The following is a 22,500-nucleotide window of genomic DNA, read 5'->3' on the forward strand; positions in this document are numbered from 1 at the left end:
CACACAGAGAGAGACAGAGAGAAAGACAGAGACAGAGAGAGACACAGGGAGAGAGACGGAAACACACAGAGATACACACACACACACACACACACAGGTAGAGACAGAGCCACAGACACAGGGAGAGAGACACAGAGAGACACACACACAGAGACAGACAGAAAGAGAGAGACACAGAGAGAGAGAGACAGAGACACAGAGAGACAGACACACACAGAGAGAGAGACACAGAGAAAGACACAGAGAGAGACAAAGACACACACACACAGAGAGAGACAGAGAGAAAGACAGAGACAGAGAGAGACACAGGGAGAGAGACGGAAACACACAGAGATACACACACACACACACACACACACACACACACAGAGACACAGGTAGAGACAGAGACATAGTCACAGGGAGAGAGACACAGAGCAAGAGAGACAGAGACACAGAGAGAGACACACACAGAAAATATCGTGTTGGGAACCAGATATTCTATGCAGTTATTCTAAAATCAGTGGTAAAGGAGTTGTGCTCAAGGCCCCCGAGTTTAGAGGCGAGGCAGTTTCTCGAGCTCTGAGTGATTTCACTAGATAATTACTCAGTGGAAATGACGCTCCATTATTCGTCCGGTCCCACACACACACACACACACACAGGCGTGTACATTTTACGCCAAAGCAGCCATGTTGACAAATCACTGCTCACTCATTTGCGTGTTGGCCACAATCATTCAGCACAGGTGTGCCAAGAAAAAAGCATAATGTGGGCACGAGAGTGTAACAGCAAGAAGCAGCGGGGGCGAGGAACTCAGCCTGAAACACCACGGGGCATTTACTTAACTAAACACAGCTGCTGTTTATGTCAGCCACGTGGGCAGGGGATTAGGGTTACAGGCGGCCAGCTCGTTCAGGGGTAACAGTCTGTGTGAGATACAGTCACACACGAGCACACACACAGACACACACCTCTCGTTCTGCCACCCACACATCTCTCTCTCTTCATCTATACACGGCAGCCGGCGAGGGCTCGTCCCAAATCTCCACTCTGCCTTACACTAACAGGATTGAAGGTGGACACAATGGCCACTCCACTGTAATGAAAGACTGTCTGAGTCGCTCAATGAGAGGGCTTTAGCTGGGTTAAGCCTTCCTCCTGCATAAAGTGCCCTGAATCCACAGACTCAAACAAAAGCGAGGCGCTAATTAAAGACCTGCCGTTTTAAAACCCTTCGCAGGGCTGCGATAAGCACGAAGCCTGTGAATAGTGACGTGAAAACGTGACCTGTTCAAAACCTACACGAACGGTCTGATCAGAAAGGACAGGATCTATAACGACCCTGACGCAACCGATTAAAAAAATATAAGAATAAGAACAAATGTCCGGACTTTCTCAACAGAAGCCAGTAGGCGTGTGAGATACTGATTTTTTTTTTTTCCCCCCGATTGCAATTTTCCATTTTAAAATATCGTGATAAATGATTTAATCATGGAACCATTCGCCTAAACAAGTCAGGAAAACGAGCATTTCTACCATTTCATTTAAGAAGAGTAGAGGAGGAGGAAGAATTTTACCAGCTGTGTGGTCAGGAAACTCAGCTGGATGGTGGATTTGTGGGTAATTCTGCATTAATATGTAGTAAAAAGTAATAATAATAATAATAATAATAATAAAGTTTTGATGTAATCCTTCTAGAAATCACTTGTCTAATGTTCACATGGCTGAGATTTTCTCACAGTGATGAGAAAAAAAATTTACATATTTAATAACTTTCTAATGAACATCACCAGAAATATTATTTATAAAGTGTTACAAATGACTCTTTGATGTAGGACTATTTAATATTTTTAAACTTTTTTTTTTTTTTTTAATCTTCGTCCTTTTTTGGACCGAAAACCAAAGTATAGCAAACCATTATTAAATATATACTTGTATATAAATATGTACAGTAAAGTTGAACATACAATGATGGATTTTATTTCACATTATTATTATTATTATTATTATAAAATATTCTGTGTTTATGACAGAACGCGAGAGTGAGGTAAGATTGGGGGGCGGAGCTTCCAGCAAGTGTCTGTTTATATTAGAGAGTTCAGATTCACCTGTCGGTTGGTTCATCTCTCATTTTATTAGGGTGCTGGAGGCTTGCAGAAATATTTATAGACAATAATTGAATCTGTCCCCACACACACATTCGCACACACACACACACACACACACACACACACACACACACACACCAAAGACTGGTAAATCAGGATGGTGTTTCTATGAAATGAAGTTTAACTGGCTATGTGACTAGCTTCTCTTCAGCCAGTCAGTAAACAGCCGCACAGGCTTCATTTAATAAGGCAAACACTGCCATGTGCTTGCTCAAAGACGCGCCGCTGTTTACTTTTCCTCCAGCCACCCGCGCGCTAGAGGATAAGCCGAGGTTCAACTGCGCGCTAACATTCCCTTTATTTTCGCTTTCTTCCCCTTTGTTCTGTGACCTGCTCCATAAATAAATGACTTCCTCCTGACCCACTGCCTCTGGGAGAGGGGTGAGGGGAGAGAGCAGGGGAGAGAAGAAAATGAGAAGAATAGAAGAAAGATGAGAAAAATAGAAGAGATGAGAAGAAGCTAGAAGAAAAGACAAGAGAAACGCAGGTGAGAGAACGAGCAAGGATGAGAAGAGAGAAAAGAGGTGAAAATACAAGAGAAGATCCGAGAAGATGCGAGAAGACAACGGAAGAAAAAAAAAACAGGATGAAGAGACAGAAGAAGAGCAGGGAAAGAAAACAAAAAAGAAGACATATACAGATATGAGAAGAGAGAGAGAAGAGGAAATAAAAATAGTGAAGACAAGAACAAAAAAGACTAGAAAACATTACACAAGATTAGATCAGACAAGAAAAGAGGAGAAAAGAAGAGACAAGAAAATAGGAGAGGAGAAATATGAAGGGAGAAGAAAAAAAGAATCAAACAAAAAAGCGAGAAGAGAAGAGAAGAGAAGAGAAGAGAAGAGAAGAGAAGATGCAAGAAGAGCCGAGCCAAGCCGAGAAGAGAAGAGAAGAGAAGACAAGATGCATGAAAATGCATGAAAAGAGATGCGAGAAGAGAAGAGAAGAGAAGAGAAGAGAAGAGAGAGCAGTTCCTGAGTTAACCTCGAGGCTCGTCATCTCCTGTTGTCTGGCTGACTGAGCAGATGTTGCCTGTGCCAGCGTGTGTGTGTGTGTGTGTGTGTGTGTGTGTGTGTAATGGCTGGTCACATGCTCCAGGCTAACACTGACTGATGGAGAAGCTGCTTAAATGGGGAAGCGGGAAAAAAAAAAAAAAAAAACCCTGTTCGTTAGAAGTAGGCAGCATGAGCACAACCTGACAGGGCCGGGAATGTGAGATCCGGAGAAGCTGAAACACGAGCACTTGACCTACACAGAGCTGTGGTGTAATAAATGCCTTTGATGGGAATGTGGGTCAGTGAATTACTGCCCTGTAGATGTGAAGAACCCCTGCTAGGCTAATTAGCAGGAAAAGAAAAACAAAAGGCAAAGCTTTAATGGCTGAGATTTGGCACGTTAACAGAGTGGAAGCTTGAAGGATTTTGTAAACGTTTTCCTTTTTTTAGACGACGGCGCTTCTGAATGCTTGATTCTGATTGCTTAGAAGGTGTTGATTTATTTTCTATAACAGCAGCTCTGACAGTAGTGCAGACTGTGAGGTATACATTAACGCGCTCGCTCTAATACGTTATCGTTTCTATAGTAACAGCTCACTCACTGGCACTTGTAATGGCAAATGAACTACATAATGCATTGTAATTAAGAGTTAACAAAGAAAAATGTATAAATATATAAAGATGCTTATGTAACATGTAAGGAAGGAGTCTCCGGTGTCAGTGTTTTGTAGCAGTGAGCAGGTTTTCCACTACAGGAAAGTCTTCAGGACAGAGGAGCTTACGATTTGCGGTTTCTCGATAATATTTGTTTTGTCTTGATACAAATTAATCAATTTAATTTACTTGTTTCAGAGACATTCCACATCATTAAATGTAACTATAAAAAGAATGACGCTGTTCATTAATACATTAAGAATGTATCTGCAAATTGTAGTATAACAGGAATAAAACACTATTACAGGAAAATAATTAGGGCCATCATGATTACTTGATTAAATTCAAGTACCCAATTTTAAAAAATCCTCGATTACAATTTACCATTTTGAGTATTCGGTGAAATGACGGAGGCATGGCAGTGCACAGACGAGGGACAAATAATGTCTACATTAGATGTGGAAAACAATGCTGTTGTCTGCCGTCAATGCAAAAATGAACTCAAATACCATTACAGAACATCCTCAATGCTGCAGCAACCTGAAAAGGCAACATCCAGATTTCACAGATCTGCCCCCAGACACAGCACGGTAAATTCACTACGAGATAGATCTGAATAATTTTGAATAATCTTAACTTGCACACCCGTTTTAAGCACAAGCCCGAATATGATGTGTGTGATGTGTATGATCTATTCCCATCGCATTACGGAAGAGTTTTTCACCACTTAAACGCCCGTCAGAGAGCATATTTTAATAGAAAGTAGATAGAAATGATAATTATATCTGACCAAATGTGAAGTAAACGTGAATACATCAGTATTTTTCCAAACATGCACATTACTGTTCATTGCATGTTTCATAATAAGGTCGTAACTCCCGCTTTGAGTTTGCCTGTTTCCATGGTTACTCGTCACACAAATCAAGGCATTATAATCACTGTAGCATTTCTATAAAACAGTGGTCAAATATCAAATATCGAGTGATAGAACCTCTTGAATTATATATAGTTTGGCAAGATTAAGTAGTTATCTTAAGTGATCTTAATCAATGTAAGGGAAGTACCAGGAACTCTGCTTTGTGTCGGGCTGAATCATTCCACCCTGTTGTTGATTATTTTCCTATAACCGCACCTCCCAATGTGTTTTATTCCTTATATGTAAAGAGCTGCTACTTCAGTAAGCCCAGTATCTCAGAGGGTTCTTTTGGTTGCTACCATTTCATCTTCTAAAAACATTTATTACTCAAAGCCAAACTGACAGGCACATGATTGTGGGAATGTTGCTGGCGAGCTGCGTTTTTCAGTGGGCTTGTAGAGGGACGTGTGTTGTGGGCCAAACTCGAAACAACGCTCGGGATTGTGTTCCAGAGACAAAGAGGGAGTCTGGTTTCTCACACAGCCGAGCGGGAGGGGGTCGGGATTTTACAGCCAGAGCAGAGCAGGACGCCAGTTTGGACTGCTGGTATGCTTGCTCTTCTCTAACAAGAAAAATACCTCTAAAAAAAGAGCAAAGAAGCGAATTTCCATTGCATGAAGTGCACGGTTAGAATGCACAGCTCAGCAACTCGCAAACCCGACACTTCCTGACTAAGCCTGTGCTTTAGTCTAAACAAGTCAGCTCAATTTGTTTGAGGTCGGATACTCAGCTGTGTAAGACGTCAGTTCCCTTATGTAGTAACAGTAGCTGTGTGAGGAGCAGGACTTATCAGACACTGCACATGTACAAAGCAAACTGTGTTCACAGACAGAAACCATTAATTCTTTAAGCCTTTCTCTGCTCTAGTAAGCTCCACCTCCTTCCTTCGCTCAGTCTCTCGGAGGAGTGGGAGCGGAGGACAGGGCCTCAGGTGCAGCTCTCGGCCAAGCGCTTTGAGCAAGAGGCTTATCTCAAGCCACACACTCCTCCCGAGGAGCACGAGTCAAGTTCACCAGTTCAGTGTAAAATTAACTATTTATGGGGGTGCCTAAGCCCATGCAGTTGGAAGATATACAGGAGGAAAATAAAAAGAAGTAAAGAAAAATCCAATGCAATTTGGGTGGTGCATGCAGGAACAACGGAGCATCATTTACAAAATCCTCTGAAATGGGAATAATATTACCGGTGTGTAAACATTACATGCTTTTGTGATTCATATTCCTATTATTATGTGTGATTATAGTTTATATATATAGTTTATACATATAATATAGTTGCTGGTGCCATAACAAAGAGACTGCATTTGTAATAAGGCTGTCATTATCTTGAGAAAAGACATTAACATTAAAATGCTAATTAATATGGTTTAAAATGTTGAATAATAGTTGACTGATTGAGCAATGACAGTCAAAAATTTTAAAACTGTCAAAAAACTGTCTTGTTTTAGGAAGCAGGGGGGTCAAACAGCATTAAAGCGGCCTTAAGCATAGTGCTCACTACACGATTTTGGCCCTGATCTCCTTGTTGCCGACTCATTTTAGAGCTCGGTGAGTATGATGCTCCTCCAGTGTTAACGACTCAGTAACGTGATTTTTCTCAGTCTGCGAGCGATTGCAGAGGTGCCAATATTTTTGAAGCATGTTTGATTTTCTCAGTGATGAATTGTGTGCACCCCTCTGCTACTTGTAGCAAGAACAGCACTGAGAAACAGCCAATGAGAGTCCGAGAGGAAATCAATTCGTCTGCTGACGTGCGCAGCAGATCCCTGAATCCAGTTCTCTTTGTGTGGGAGAGCAAGATCAAAATGTAAGCGTGATAAAACTGTTTCTATAAATTATTATTTGGCATGTCGTACCCAAATGGAAACAGGACATAGTTCTTAAGAGTGCACAGTATAAAACAGCTACGTTTATTTTTTGCAGTGCACCTCTGGTTCTCTTTGCAATACAGACAATCCTTGCTCCCTGCATGTTCCAAACCATTATTTCCTCAACATTTTTCTCATTTCTCTTTTTCTTGTTTCAGAACAAAACAGCCAAAGTCACATGATAGATAGCTCTCCCATTTATTATTGTGAAAAAGAAGATTTGGGGATTAGCAAAGCTTCGGCAGGTATCTTTCCAAGTGAAAGAGTATGTGTACCTTGTCACATGGTCAGTGATGGGCAGGTGGTCTAGAAACTCTTAACTGCCCCTAGATGTGAATGAGTGTTGGCGTCCCATCCACTGCGTATTCCCACCTCACACCCTGTGCTCCCGGGATAGGCTCGGGATCAGCCGCAAAATTGACATCACTAGTGCACACTGAAGATGAATGAATATCCAATCTCAAAAAGTGCAAAAGAAGAAGCTTTATAGCATAGAACACTGTATTTGACCTGATTCTAAAAGTCCTTACAACCTCAGATTTTTTTTGGACTCAGTTATTTTTGTGATTACATATGAATTATTTCACTGAACTGCTGGATCTAGAAAGCAGAAGGAGCAAAGAAAGCAAACAGAAAAGAGAACGAAGGATTAAAAATGAGAGGAGACACAGAGAGAAAATAGGAACGTAAGAAGGTAAATGGGAAAGAGAAAGAAGAAGAAGAAGAAGAAAAAGAAGAAGAAGAAGAAGAAGAAGAGAGAGAGAGAGCGAGAGTGAGTACACAACTAATCAGAATTTATCGACTCGACTCTCTGAGGAGCTGAGCTCCCTTTTGTCTGTCCAAATGCCTGCAGGTGAATGAGGGATCCTGTGATTGATCAGTGGTCAGTTCAGACACTGAACTCTTCACAAAGCTGTTCTTTTGTTGTCCTGGTTCTCCACGAGCCACAATCAATGCCGGCTGAAATTGGAATTGATTGTCTAATCAGTATGGGAAATCACAGCCAATAACAGACTTTAATATCTATTACTACTGTTTCAACACAAGACATTGAAGATGATGGATGATAATATCCTGACTGACAAAGATGAGAAAGCAGACATATCTTCCTAATTTGGTTTATTTAATAAAACCAGTTTCACTGGTTATTTTTGAGATGTCTGGGTTATAAATGCAGTTTCTGAAGTTAAAACCCACTGACCATTAGCTTAAATAATTGAACACAGACAGGAAAAAAAATCCCCACACATCACGGCTACAGGCAAACCCATCCAAGTGGAGTTAGAAGCTGCAATTAAGGCCTTGCAAAGAGAGCAACTACGATTACAGTCAAAAGCCTATTTTAGGCTTGAAACACATTGTAGCTTACGCAAGAAATATGGCCATGGGAAGAAAGGGATGAAGGGAAGAAAGCCTATAATTTGCAGTACCGTTTTCCGAGCCCATTTGCACCCTGTCATATTGACAGGTTCCATTCGGCACAGAGAGTTATCAAGGGCAATTCAAGCACAAACATTATAATCAGCCTGTAACCTTACAACTCATACATTACAGGTAGGAGGTTTCTGTTAAGATTTCGCAAATGGCTTCTGAGAACGGCGTATGTTCCTGTAATCAGTAATACCATAATAATGTGATCATGGCTGCTTTAAAATATTAAACATCTCAGCATCCTGTTTAGGAGCATGGACAGTATTTTGGAGAATAGTTTGTACTCCTTAGATAAAGACAGAATTAACAAGATTTTGCAAGATTTTTTGGAAGGTTTGAACAATTTGGCCAAATGTGATGCCAAGTCAGGGTTGGTAAATCATAAATCCATCAGCTAGCTCACTGGGCAAGTGAAAGTTCCAGTGTCCTGCCCAGTCTCATGTTTTGGTTGCCTGGAAACTTAAAAAAAAAATGGTAGTTAACAATAAATTCCTGCGTAGAGGATGACTCAGCCATCATAATTATCATTTTCTAAAAAGGTGTCTGACATAGCATGTCGTGTTCGCTTCCTTGAGAAATAATCAGCAAATCGTCCCGGGCAACTGGGCTAGTGATTTGTCCGCCCCTGCATGTATCCATCTCAGCATAGACAATATTAATCTCTTCAAGAAGGATACAAACCATAGCATTAACCATAACAAAAGACTGGACAATTATCATGAGTAGAGATGTCAAGACCCACCTGTAGGACCAAAGGCTCAGGGTTAAAAGCCAGAGTCATCAGAAGCTGCATCCTCTCTGTGTCTTTGAGATTTTTCAGCAGGAAGCTTCCTGAGTCTTTAGTCTCAGCATATCTCCTGACTATCCGGTCCAGCAGTCTCTGCGAGGGGCAGTGGACCAGGTCAGACCAGCCTTCCACTACATCAGGGGTCAAGAGGCGAACGTCTCCATTAAGTCGGGCGAACTCTGTCTTGTACATGGCCTGGATGAGGTCGCAACGAGGTCGACCAGTGGCCCTCTTGCAGATTTTCTGGTCAATGTCCGCCAGCTCCTGGTTGGAGCCAAGGCGCTTGAGGACGATGCGCCGCGTGCCTTCCCGTGGCTCACCATACTGGGCAAAGAAAACGTTCTTTACGTTGAAGACATCAAGAAAACGCAATCGGCCCCACGATTCAAAGGATACCTGCCCGTTCATAAATTTGCGACACCAACTGGTGCCGAAGCAAGCCGGGCACTTGTTGAGGTGGATAAAGCGGCGGTCTGTTAGCTCGTTCTTCTGAAAGGAGGCGAGAAGTGTGTGAGTGTTCATCAAGAGCACAACAAACAGGCCCACGATAAAGAGCAGCTTCAGGCAGCGGTACACTCGGCCCAGTTTGAGGGGCAGGAAACGCAGCATGGTCAGGCTTGGGACTGGGAAGGGGTATAAGGTAGAGGGATGGGGAGGTGAGGAACGTCAAAGGCAGGAATCACTGGTGTTCTGTCATTGTGTGCTGGTTCTTCATCTACAGTTGCCAGAAAGGAAGAGGATGCTGATGGAGTCTCCCTTTAGGCAGTGCTGACAGGATGCTGGGAGACATCCTCTTGGATCCAGCTAGGAGTGCACCATAGAATGCCAACAATCCTGTTAGGGAACAAAGAACAACCGAGTCAGTGACAGAGATAAGACAAAGCAAATCATTTTAAGTTTCATTTCTGGAAGACTCTTTCGGAACAAGCAAGTTTCATTCATTCATTCTTTCATCTTCAGTAACTGCAACCTGGTCAGGGGTGCATTGGATCTGCAGCCTATTCTGGAAACAATGGAAGTGGGAATATACCCAGGATGAGATGCCAGTCAATCACAGTACACCATTTATATTCATACACATCATTCCTAACTAGGGGCAACTTAGAGTCACCAATTCACCTACCAGCATGTTGTTGGGAGGTGGGAGGAAACCGGAGATTCCATAGGTAACCCATGCAGACATGAGGAGTGCATACGTAGTGCTCAAGATAGAACCGCAGACTCTGGATATGTGAGGTGGGAGCGCTATCCGCTCCACCACCATACCTCCCAGCCGGTTCTATATTAACCACAAATGCACACTGGGATAGCATTAATTTTCAACCTTTTTAATTTGGGGAAAATCATCCACAGAAGATAAATATCTCTAAAGTAAAGGCAAGTTTTCTGTTTCAAATTCACCAACTGGACACGTCAAACAGAAAAGCGTTATCATTATCATCGAAAACCCCTATCGTTGGGAGATCGACAACGCCATATCCATCTGTGGCTGAGGGTCCTAGGGAGAAAAAAAACTGAACAAACTTGTCCATGCTCTCTGGGTGGGAGGGAAAGCATTATTCTGTCACACCAATCACGTATACCAAAGAGGGCAGATAGCACTTCCTTCTGAGTGTTCAGCTGCCCTGAGACCTAGCACGAGCAGCAGATCTATAAGATGCGGTGGCTTCATGTGTCTTAAAGAAAGCATATGATGGAAGAGAACTAAATAGTGGCTAAAAAAAAAAAAATTAAAAACACAGGACATTTGGCCAGTTTCCTTACTTTAATATTCTAATATTAACAACATGGATCCCTCCCAGATGATTAAGCTGCCAGACATTTTGAACGAGCTTGCCCTGGCTTATTTCTCCTCCTGGGAAAACGTTATCAATACCAGATTTTAAAAAAGTTAAATGAGTAACAGTGCAGCAACCTCTCAGCTATTAATAAATCTGGTTGGTGATGATCCCACAGAAAGACATTGTATTTACAGCAGTAAGAAATGCCATACACTGTTACCTAGGGAGAGTTGCCTAGGCAAATTTTAATTTTACTTTGAAGTCACTGGCCTTTGGGGAAAAAAAATATGGCCTGTGTCAGATTTACAATGAATACTTTGGGAATATTATGTATGATATTCTGTTCCTTCTAGAGTCTATAGAGGATGCGCCTGATGCATGCAGGGGGTCACTGAAACAGTCAGATGATAGAGCTGCACACTTGCCGAGAAGAGACAAACCTCAGCACTTGTATTTTAGGAATCACAAACAATACTTCACTCAGTTAGCTCAGACAGGCCTACCACAAGCATCTGCTAAAGCCAAACCATTTACTTTAACACACATCTATCTTCTCAGCACCTTTCTTTCTATAAGAGAAATGACTTCCAATAACATTGTTCATGTCGTATCCTTTACAACAATGTCAAAATGGCTCAACTGAACCACTTTGAAGTTTATCAGGTCAGGCATATCAAAAGCACTGTCTTTCAGACAGCCGTGGTAGACCAATGATCAATGAGTATGTAGATATTCTCTACATATTTTCATGTACCTCTGTGAAGTGTAGGGTGATAGAAGTGAAGAGGAGCACCACTTCAAAGAGGAAGTCAGTGAGCAAGTACTCCAGTCAACTACATTCACCTCAAGCTGAGTAAGTATTCCCAGGCTATGCTCAGGGCCCCGAACTTAAAAGTACATAGTTTGCCAACAGTAAATTAAAAAGGTGGGGCAGCACAGTGGAGCAGTGGGTTGCATTGCTGCCTCACAGCTCTAAGGTCCCCGGTTCAATCCCAAGTTTGGGTATGTGTGGAACCCTCTGGGTTCTCTGGTTTCTTTCCACTTCTGAAAAGGTCTACTCTAAGTTTGATGTGCAAATAGGTCTGTGCATACTAAACTACAATGGAATGGCATCCTATCCAGGGTGCGTTCCCAGTATCTCTGGATCCACTGCCACCCTGACCTGGATAAAGTGCTTACTGAAGATGAATGAGTGAAATAAAAGGCAGAATTATGCAAGTTAGAGCAAACTAACTAGGCTCATTATGGTGTTAGTCATTCATTTATTTTGGGCAATGTATTTCCTTAGAAGGCAAAAGTATGACTTTCCAGAAAATGGTCTTTTTTATGGTTCAGGGCCTTAAAAACAAACACTGTGTCTATACTTCCACTGAGAATGCACAAATACACATCACTGTTTTTCCTAAAATTATCCTTCAAACTGAATCTGATTATGCCAATATATGGGAAGAAGGATGTGTTCTCAGAAGCAATTTCTGTTCTACCAAGCAAAGTAATTGGCAAATTGGTACAGGCAGCTGGATAATTTAAAAAGGTTTCCCAAAGAATTCTCACTGGATGAGAACAATGGGCCAGTTTATCTGACAAAGCCAAAGAAGAAAAAAAACACACCGGGCAACAGAGCCCTGTGGAGCAGCAGAAAATGAACATAGTAGGGCTTCAGTATAGTCCAGTAAACAGCAGCGGTTAACACCAATCACAATTACATAGAGATATGCAGATATTGTGTATTTTCAGAAAGTGCGGCTCTGGAATTCTCAGTATGAGCCTGGATTGCATTACCCAGTTATCATTATGCAAATTTTAAAACTACACCCAAATAATTTGAGGTCAAATTGGAGCACAGGATTTGGAAAGACTCACATATTTCTATTTATGCAGAAAAGAACAGAGCAGAAGTCCTGTCCAAGATGATATTCAGCTTTACTCCTCACTAACCAAGCACAAAAAAGGACATGAAGGCTGGTTTATACTTCTGTGAAGCTCTGAAGCATGTTTGTGCATTTGCATCGCAACAGAGTGAGCGTTTAAGGGTAAGCGGGGCAAGACGTGAACAATTCCAAAATCCGAACAGCACGTCATGCTGTGCCTCAACCATCCTTCAGGTGAATGCTGACTGGCTAAGACAGGGTGCTTTTAGTAATACTGCCAATATAATTCTTTAATCTGAAGGCAAACCTGGCCTCACTCTGAAGCAGCACTACAGCGAGCATTAACCATCTGGTAAGTGCTGATGTGCAGTAAGAGGAGAGAGAGAGAGAGAGAAATGTCTGAGTGGAGCTCTACTTATCACTGTGGCCACAAAATGCAGCTCAAATGTGGCTATATTTTATTTATATTGAGTTATATAACTAAAATGTAACTACAGTTCATGTTAGTCGGGTAGCTAAAGTGCTGCGGTGGGTAACATATATACGGCCAAAGATCTTCGTAAAATTTAAACTACATTTCAGAGATAGTATGCAGTGGGCATTACACATGCTTGTCTTAGACTCTCTTTCTGCAGAAATCTGTTTTTAAAAAAAAAAAAAAAAAAAAAAAAAAAAAAAAAATGGTCGTTTTTCATATCTATTAGTATGGTATTTGTGATAAACAATTACAACTTCGCTTATATTATATGAGGTGTAACAAAAACATAAACTTGATCACGTCCACACTCCCGCCTCTGAAAAAGTAGCTTGAAGCCGGACAGGCTAAAAACGAGTGTCATGGTAGCATATTAGCTCGCATATTAGCTCATGATATACAGCAATGGCTACGGTCAGTAGAAAGCAGAAACTGGAGGATTTTTTGTTTAATTTGCGCTCTTATCTAAGCAAAAAGCACCAACGATGTGAACAAGCAGCTACAGCTTACGTGGAATGAATTAAAGTGTTAGCGTGAGGACATGAGACCTATTGCCATTACCTCCCACAGCATAACTGTCATTGTCTGTTGCATGTAGGTTTCTAAATTATTTTTTCAGAAAAATTGTCCACAGGGGCTCTTTAGAGAAGCAAAAACAAACCAAAACATGGGCAAAGTTGTGTTAAAGTTAGTACGCTGCAGCCACATAAACTAAATCAAATGTGTCGTACTACAGTTAGCCTAAAGACTGGCTAACTGGCCAATCACTGACTTGCCGATCAAGGTTTCGCCTCCTGATATATACGCTATATATGTGCCTTTTCCAGGTAAAAAAGGGGCATGTAGTCATGTCATTAATGCCAGAGGACTGCTATTAGCTATATTTCAGCCTATAGCCTGATAATGTGGCATTATGGGAACATGCTGTATAATATAACATGAATATAGTATTTTGTAGTTTTCTACCCTGAAACGTTGAAACTGTGCTGCTAATGGCACACAGCAGAAATAGGTCTCGAGTGGAAAAATAGGCTTTATACGCGTGTCAACCACATCACACATGTGCAGTGTAAAAGGGAACACTGATTAAAATGAGAGCATTGGACGTGGCCCTGCTGAGGTGCTCGCTCGCTCCTTCTCTCTCTTTTTTTTTTTTTTTTTTTTTTTTTTTACACTTGCACGTGTTAGTGACGGCACTGAAATCACACTTCCTATTCACTGTGAACTTATCTTCCTTTTCCTTAAGGCGTAGAGCTGAAAAATACACGTGTTATTATAACTGTAATGATGAATTTGTTTATTTTTTTTTTTTTTTAAACTGTAAGTGAACAGTCCTGTTGACTCGGTGGTGACGCGCTGGTAAAGCGCTGGTAAAGCGGTGTGCTGCAGTGTTACCAACTCTATTCAGGGGAAAGTAGCTAATGTGTGATCAATGACGTCACTGGCTAATTTGCATATTCGAAGATATTAAAGCATGAAGGCACTAGAATAGAACAGAACAGATTAGAATAACATTATCAGAAGAGAATAATTTCATCAAAATGAAAGAGCTTACCAAAATACTGTAGACGTTTTATCAGAACAGAATAGAATAGAACAGAGTTTATTAGAATAGAAGAGAATTCTAACACACAAAAGGAACAGAATAGAACTATCAGAATAGAACTCAACAACATTTTATCACAAAAGAAAATAACAGAATAGAGTTTTATCGGATTAGAATAGTTTTATCAGAACAGAATAGAACAGAGCTATAACAGAATCCTAACAAAAAAAAGAAATGGAATAGAACTACCAGAATAGAACTAAAACAGCATTTTATAAGAATAGATTAGAACAAAGTTTTATCAGAATAGAATAGAGTAGCGTTATCACAAAAGAAAATAATAGAATAGCATAGAGTTTTATTGGATTAGAATAGGTTTATCAGAATAGAATAGAAAAGAACTACAACAGAATAGAGTTCTAACAAAAAGGAATAGAACTATCATAATAGAATAGAACAAACCAGACTTTCATCAGAATAGAACAGAATAGAAAAGAGTTTTATCAGAATAGCATAGAACTATCAGAATAGAATAGAGCTATAATAGAATTCTAATAGAATATAATAGAATAGAATATAGAGCTCTATCAGAATAGAGACTAACAGTTTATAAGCACAGTACAAAGACTATATTCTTATGGCACCACAAACAAACTATTTCTGTATTTACAGAATTCTATAATTTCTATGAAACACACAGACAGAATGAAGCCGTGGAAGTGATGAGTCAGGATACAGACATGAAGGAAACAGTTACAGACGGAGTAACAGTCGGAGTTACTTTACAGTCAGAGTAACAGTCAGAGTAACAGTCGGAGCTACAGTCGGAGCTACAGACAGAGTTACAGTCGGAGTTACTTTACAGTCAGAGTTACAGACAGAGCAACAGACGGAGCAACAGACGGAGATACTTTACAGTCGGAGTAACAGTCGGATTAACAGTCTGAGCTACATTCAGAGTTACTTTACAGTCGGAGTAAGAGTCGGAGTTACTTTACAGTCAGAGTTACAGACAGAGCAACAGACGGAGCAACAGACGGAGATACTTTACAGTCGGAGTAACAGTCGGATTAACAGTCTGAGCTACATTCAGAGTTACTTTACAGTCGGAGTAAGAGTCGGAGTTACTTTACAGTCAGAGCTACAGTTGGAGCAACAGACGGAGCTACAGACGGAGTTACTTTACAGTCGGAGTAACAGTCGGAGCTACAGACGGAGCTACAGTCGGAGTTACAGTCGGAGCTACAGCTACAGTAACAGATGGAGTAACAGTCGGAGCTACAGACGGAGCTACAGACGGAGTTACTTTACAGTCAGAGTTACAGACAGAGTTACAGTCGGAGTAACAGTCAGAGTTACAGTCGGAGTAACAGTCAGAGTTACAGTCGGAGTAACAGTCAGAGTTACAGTCGGAGTAACAGTCAGAGTTACAGACAGAGTTACAGATGGAGTAACAGTCGGAGCTACAGACAGAGCTACAGTCGGAGTTACTTTACAGTCAGAGTTACAGACAGAGTTACAGTCGGAGTAACAGTCAGAGTTACAGTCGGAGTAACAGTCAGAGTTACAGACAGAGTTACAGATGGAGTAACAGTCGGAGCTACAGACGGAGTTACTTTACAGTCAGAGTTACAGACGGAGTTACAGTCGGAGTAACAGACGGAGTTACTTTACAGTCGGAGTTACTTTACAGTCGGAGTAACAGTCAGAGTTACAGACAGAGTTACAGACGGAGCAACAGACGGAGCTACAGTCGGAGTTACTTTACAGTCAGAGTTACAGACAGAGTTACAGTTGGAGTAACTCAAACAGTTAGGCTCTTTTTTTAAAAATCAGGTTGCTACAGGGAGCTAAAAAGTCAGCAAACTTAGCCACAAAATCTGGGAGCTCATGAGAAGCGCCTTTACGCAAACAAACTTTTTTTCTGAAGAACACAAGAAGCCTATCAGCTCAGATCCAGAAAGTTGATGATCTTGTCTGGTCAGGTCAATCATCTGTAACTGTGACTCCTCAGAGACATACAGTTTCCTTAGCAAAGACAAAACAACTGAATCAAACAGGAAGTGAGAGTATGTGCCATGTCCTCCCTATGCTGATTTTATTCTACAGTGGGAAAGCATTAGCAGCGGCGTGAGATGTCAGAACTGCACAACGCAGCAGCTAACCGAACTGCTGTCTGAGCGAGTGCACTTAAACTGGGACTCAAACATTCGTGTAATGTCATATCCTGTTTAAAAAGGGCGAGAATCACACATCGGAGGATGAAAATGGCAGATAGTGTGACTCATCACGAAGGCCTAGTGGACATTTATATTTAAAAAGGTTATTAAGTTACAGAAATAATCCTCTGCTGCAGTCTGTCACAGCTCTGTATCTTCTCGCGTACTGTAACGCAGTCATAACCAGACCTTTTCAGATATTCAATAATTGTTCTTTTTTTTTTTTTTTAACAATCCCACCAATATTTATTCATGTTTTGTTTTGTTTTTTTTGTTCTCGAACAGCTGCGTCGATGTTTGGAATGGGAATTGCAACATTTCAGACCACAAGTGGACACAGGAAACAGCTGAGATATCATCAGAGCCTCCGCATCGTGCGCACTTAGCATAAAACACTTAGCATCTGTGTTTGCAAAACCACTAGCATTCTGGACGATCACTTTTGCATGCAATTTATCCACAGGGTTTCTGCTAAAAATACTAGAATGCCAGACCTTCTGTTTTTTTTTATATACATATATTTTATCTATTATTCATATACCACAGCGTTGCAGAATTCTCGACTCAGAGGGTGTTGATTAATTTTCCAGACAAATCACAGGTTTATATTCATTCACTCGTTCAAACTTGACTTGAATGTAGCGCCACATAAACGGATTTTTAAAATGTGTGTAATCATTGATTATGGTGAACTTTTGTTAACTTTCATTTATTTAACATTTAGGGAAGGAGTCTCCAGTGTCAGAGCTTTGTAGCAGTCAGAGGTAAAGCAGAACAGTTTATAGCTGCTATAACATAAGTGATAATAGGAACAGCCTTGTCAATGTAACTATAAATGGATAAATAAAGTGAAATATCTAACAATGGTTAAAGTAGGCAAATTCTAATGGTATAAGGGGAATAAAACACATCAGGACATGTTGTTCTAGGAAAATGGTCAACTTCAAGGTGATAAGAGTAACTCCCCTTCATGCATCGTTGATTATTTTCCATAATCCATAACAATTTACATTTTTATAGCCTGGCTCAGATTTTGAGTCTTAGGCCACCGAGGTCACTTTTGCTCTGTCTGGTTATTTAGTCCTCAGTGTTTTGCTGTTGCATCATGGTCCTGGAGGATCTCCATTTCACCCTGCTGTGTACATGTATATAAACAGGACAATAAAAACATATCTGACAGGCTCACGGCGTTCCATCAAAATAAATCAAACCCACTTTCCTTTTAGTAGTTTTCATTTCCAGAAATTTCTCTCTGGCTCACTGCTGCTGGTTTGAATTACAGCTCTATTCCCCACGCCGCTCTCATCTCCCACCGCTGGTCATCCCGCTTCTGCCAGGGCTCGCCGAGCACTCACGTCGCTGCTGACCGAGGAGAAATAAACTCACACCGAGCCCACGCTTCACCACAGAGCGCCTGGCACCGGCAGAACAGAACGCTTCAACGATCATTATCCCTTTCAAATCAGGAGATCTAAACTTGGCCAAATTGAAAGAGCTGAGTCACAGACAGGAGATAAACGCAGCACGAAGGGGGCAGATAAAGCCGACAAAACCGCTCGGTGTATGAGGAGGCTGAGCAAAACTCAAACTAATACAAACTTCCACAATGAGTCTGAATGCTCTTGTGTTATCTTGTATAAAGTTATGGAATGAAAAACAGGTTGGTAAAAGACAACTGCTACAGAAGACGTGCAAAAAGTCACAACTGCAGTGTCTCAGAACGAACAAAAGGACAGACTCTCACGACGCAAAAACAACAAAATACAACTCACTGGGCCTCATTTAGCAATATTTTAGTACAGTTATTAACAAATGTGGTGGAAATGCTGATCTTTGTATTTGCGTGCATATGTTGATGAATGACAATCATCCGTAAATTATCGAGGCGTGCGCACAGTGCAGCTGATTTGCATTTGGTGACGCCCACAAAACTCCATAAAAGGCAAAGCTCACACAACTGAAATGACAAGTAAACTACAAAACTTTGCTACAAAAAGTGAAAGTTATTTAGACTCATGTCTATGCCAACATTATATGTGTATATATGTGGGTATACATTTTATTTATTTTATATATATATATTTATATACATATACATATATATATATATATATATATATATAAAATGTGTGTGTGTGTGTGTGTGTGTGCGCGTGTGAAATCGTTAACACTGTAACAGCACAGGAAAAGATCAAAATCAAGAGATAAATTGCAGAAAAGGTGACTTAGATGTGAATTAAATGAGATGACAAGAAAATAGTGTGACATGAAAACGAGGAGAAAAAAAAAAAAAAAAAAAAAAAAAAAGATCTGTACCCAGGTGGTCATGAACACTAATCACGTCAACGCTATTTTTAAATTGCGTTACGTGTCTCGGGTGACGTTCTGGATCTAAAGTGTTGAACAGAGTTAAAAGAAGACGCCGAAACAAACAGAACCGATTTAGAAGCCAGCTTTCATCCTCCAAACTGGTCTTTAATCATCCTCTCCCTCATAAGTGAGCGCTGCATCTTCCGTCAGCTGAGGCGTTTGTTCACAGATAGACAGACAGACAGGCAGACAGACAGGCAGACAGGCAGGCAGACAGACAGGCAGGCAGACAGGCAGACAGACAGGCAGACAGACAGGCAGACAGACAGACAGGCAGACAGGCAGACAGGCGCATCCTCCGTTTATACACCGCCGTTTCTTTAGTCATAACTGAATGATCAGTTTTATCTCTCTTAATTTACAGGGTTGTGATGGCTTTCTTTCTTTATTTTTTATATTCTTTAATTAACGCTGATAATATAAGGTAAAATAACTAGTTTTCACTAAACGTTCGCTTAGTCCCTGACCTAGTGAACTAACATGACGATGTGTTTTTGATTCCAAAGCTCTTCTATAAGTCACTCTGAATAAGGGCATCTGCTAAACGCTGTAAACGTATTAAAAATAAGAAATTTAAACTCGACAGTATATTCCAGGTATAAACATGAAATAATTCATGCTAATGATACGATTTGAAGTCGATCGAGTCGAGGTTTACGTTAGTTAGTCTTCTTATGCATAAACTTCAACACACTCAGGAGCACGAGTAGGTTACGAACGTTTTTTTTTTTCCTGAAATTACAGAATTTTCATTAAGTACAAATTCTTTTTCTTGTGTAAATGAACAATTTACACCCAAATCCGTTCATATCCAGTTTGATAAATGAGGCCCGATGTTCACACTAAACCCAACACATCACATTCCACACACTTAGCATGAATTTTTGAGTCTGTGTTGTGATGTGTTTGTACGTTTTGTCTAGCTTGTGAACTGTGTGAACTGTTTCGGCAAATACGTGTAATTATTCTGCGTATTTAACAAACACAAGCAAGTCAATTTTATTTATAAAGTGCATTTACAAAGAAGTCTTTTCACCAAGGTGCTGTACAAAGTGCTATATTTAAAAATTTCCACCAATCACTGCTCTCCAATGCTTTATACAATAACATAAGCAGATACACACACAAACACAAACACACACACAACACATGTGGTGGTCTGTGAAAACGCTTGAATGTCGGTGAGGCTGAAAAGTCTGCAATAATATACTTCGAGATCTCCACACTAAGAAAATAGTGTTTCTTCAAAATGAAGTGGAAATGTGTTGTTAGTTCACTTTCTAACTCTGCCATGGTGTCTGTCTGCATAGCTCACGTTGCGTAAGGAACCAGTTTAACAAACACAACGGCAAAAACAGTCACACTGCATAAAGACGTCTACAACCTCGCTAACCACACCTTGTTCAAGTTGTTTGATAGCTACGTGTTGGAACAAGATGGACAGAAATAAGCGTCATCAGCTTTCAAAATGGCCGCCATGCTCCTGCTCTGTCACATCATCATCAAAACTGAGAAGAGCGCTTCCACGCTGTGTAGTTTAAATAAATAAAAACAGTTAATATGACCAAATAAAAGGCAAAAGATAAAAAATAACAAGAAGTTTATCCAACAGAACAGGAATGAGTGAATGAATCAGTGATTATTTCCACACGGATGTTAGCGTGAACAGAGATGAGTGGAGTAAAGAGATGACGATGAGGCTGGTGTTTAAACGTCATGAGCGAATTTTACCTCACGTGATGAGACAGAGACTGGTGTAGTAATCAGCGTGAGTACGCATTTCACACTAACGTGAAGAGGAACACTTCGGTCCAGGAAAACGCAGCTGAATATAAAGAGCTGAAGATGTCCAAATGTGACCATGTGAAGGATTTTCTCTTCATCGCTCTATCGAAAAAGCTCGTCGGCTTCAAAAGCATCGCGCTCAACCTGTTATACAGTCTTCGAACAGCATTTCCAGTGTAATCACTCTCGCCTGCGTGGAAGTGCATCCATAACTCGAGAATTATTCTCAAGTTCAAGCTCAGACAGCGCTCTAGCCCGGATCGAATTCATTAGTTTTTGAATAGAGACGCGCTCGCTATCCGGCGTTACCTCAGAGCGTGTTCGGCTGCAGTTGCCAAGGTTATCGACTGAGGGAGTCAATAATGTGAGACCACAGAAACAGTCATCCAGGGCTGAGGAGTCTCAGTCTGGCGACCACACACACACACACACACACACACACACACACACACACACGGAATGAAAGATGGAAATAAATCACTCTCTCTTTTGTGCACTTGTTTTGAGCTAAAAGAAAAAAGGAAACAGCTCTTATTAGTCAGATTAGGGTTTAAACAGACACACAGTCGTCGTTACGCTCCATCACACAGCACAACTTTCCTTTTTTTGTTTCTTTACAAAAATTACACAAACTCTTCCTTAGTTCTCTCGTGTCACTCTGTCAGAGAGTCAATGCAGAAATGAAGCCACAAGTGAGCAAAGCCGACTTTGTGTGTAAACTGAGATGAACAATGACTTCAGATAAAACCCACACACTCAGTGTTCGCCTTTGTGTTCATCAGAGCGTCCGTCTGTTCCCAGTATCCCGATCCTGACCAGTTTAACGCCGATGCTTAAACAACACGTACGTTCATTTGCAAGGTTATTAATATGCTTCGTGTTGTGTTGTCGCTTGGCGGGCGCTTGCCTGCAGAGCATTCTGGTTTTTAAAGAAATCCCGAGCACACGAATGTGCACTCTTTTGCATCCTGAATGCAAATTGCAAAGAAGAATTGTGGAACTGCTGAGCTTTGGAAATGTTCATCTCTGTTTACTGTCCTTTCTTGCGAGCACAGTTTAATGGTTTCTGTGCTCACAGACCACTACTACACTCTCAAAAAAAAAAAAAAAAAGTATTAAGCCGTATCTTATGGCTTTACCTAGCAAGGTGTCTGGTGTCATTTACATTTCTTGACCCTAGAAACAGTCCATTTATGCACCTTAAATCCTGCACTATAGACTTTTCCGGGTGAAAAATACACACTAAAGGTACAGAAGATGGAAAGGTACAAATTAGGACCCTTTGGTCAGAGGGTGTGATTATCAAATATGATCAGAGGCACAGTTTTCTCAGAATATTTACCTATTTCTCTAACATTTGCACACAGAACTTGCTCCTCCTGCATGACGGTCCAGTCTCACCTTAATGCATGCAAAGCAATCTGGTTTCTGCGAAGTCCCGAGCGCATGGATTTGCACTCTTTTGCATCTCGAATACAAAATGCAAAGGTTAGGAATAACAACTGTGGAACTGCTGAGCTTATGCAATGTTGGTCTCTGCGTACTGTCCTTCGTGCACAGCACTCGAGCACAGTTTAGTGGTTTTGCTTGCTCATAAGAAATAACCTGAAGTGTGATTAGAGTCTGATAAAGCAACCTTTTCATAAAATATGA

General features: G+C 40.9%; 1 protein-coding gene across 1 annotated transcript in view; it reads right to left on the reverse strand.

Moving 5' to 3' along the window:
* The window catches only part of dipk2ab (divergent protein kinase domain 2Ab), a 55,961-nt gene that overhangs the window by 32,626 nt on the left and 835 nt on the right, over positions 1-22,500 (reverse strand). The window contains exon 2 of the mRNA XM_026944854.3: positions 8,756-9,634. Within this exon, the coding sequence (XP_026800655.1) occupies positions 8,756-9,409 (654 nt within the window). The 5' untranslated portion in view covers positions 9,410-9,634. The remainder of the gene's footprint in view (positions 1-8,755; positions 9,635-22,500) is intronic.

The sequence above is a fragment of the Pangasianodon hypophthalmus genome, chromosome 1 (assembly GCF_027358585.1).
Source record: "Pangasianodon hypophthalmus isolate fPanHyp1 chromosome 1, fPanHyp1.pri, whole genome shotgun sequence".
Taxonomy (NCBI): domain Eukaryota; kingdom Metazoa; phylum Chordata; class Actinopteri; order Siluriformes; family Pangasiidae; genus Pangasianodon; species Pangasianodon hypophthalmus.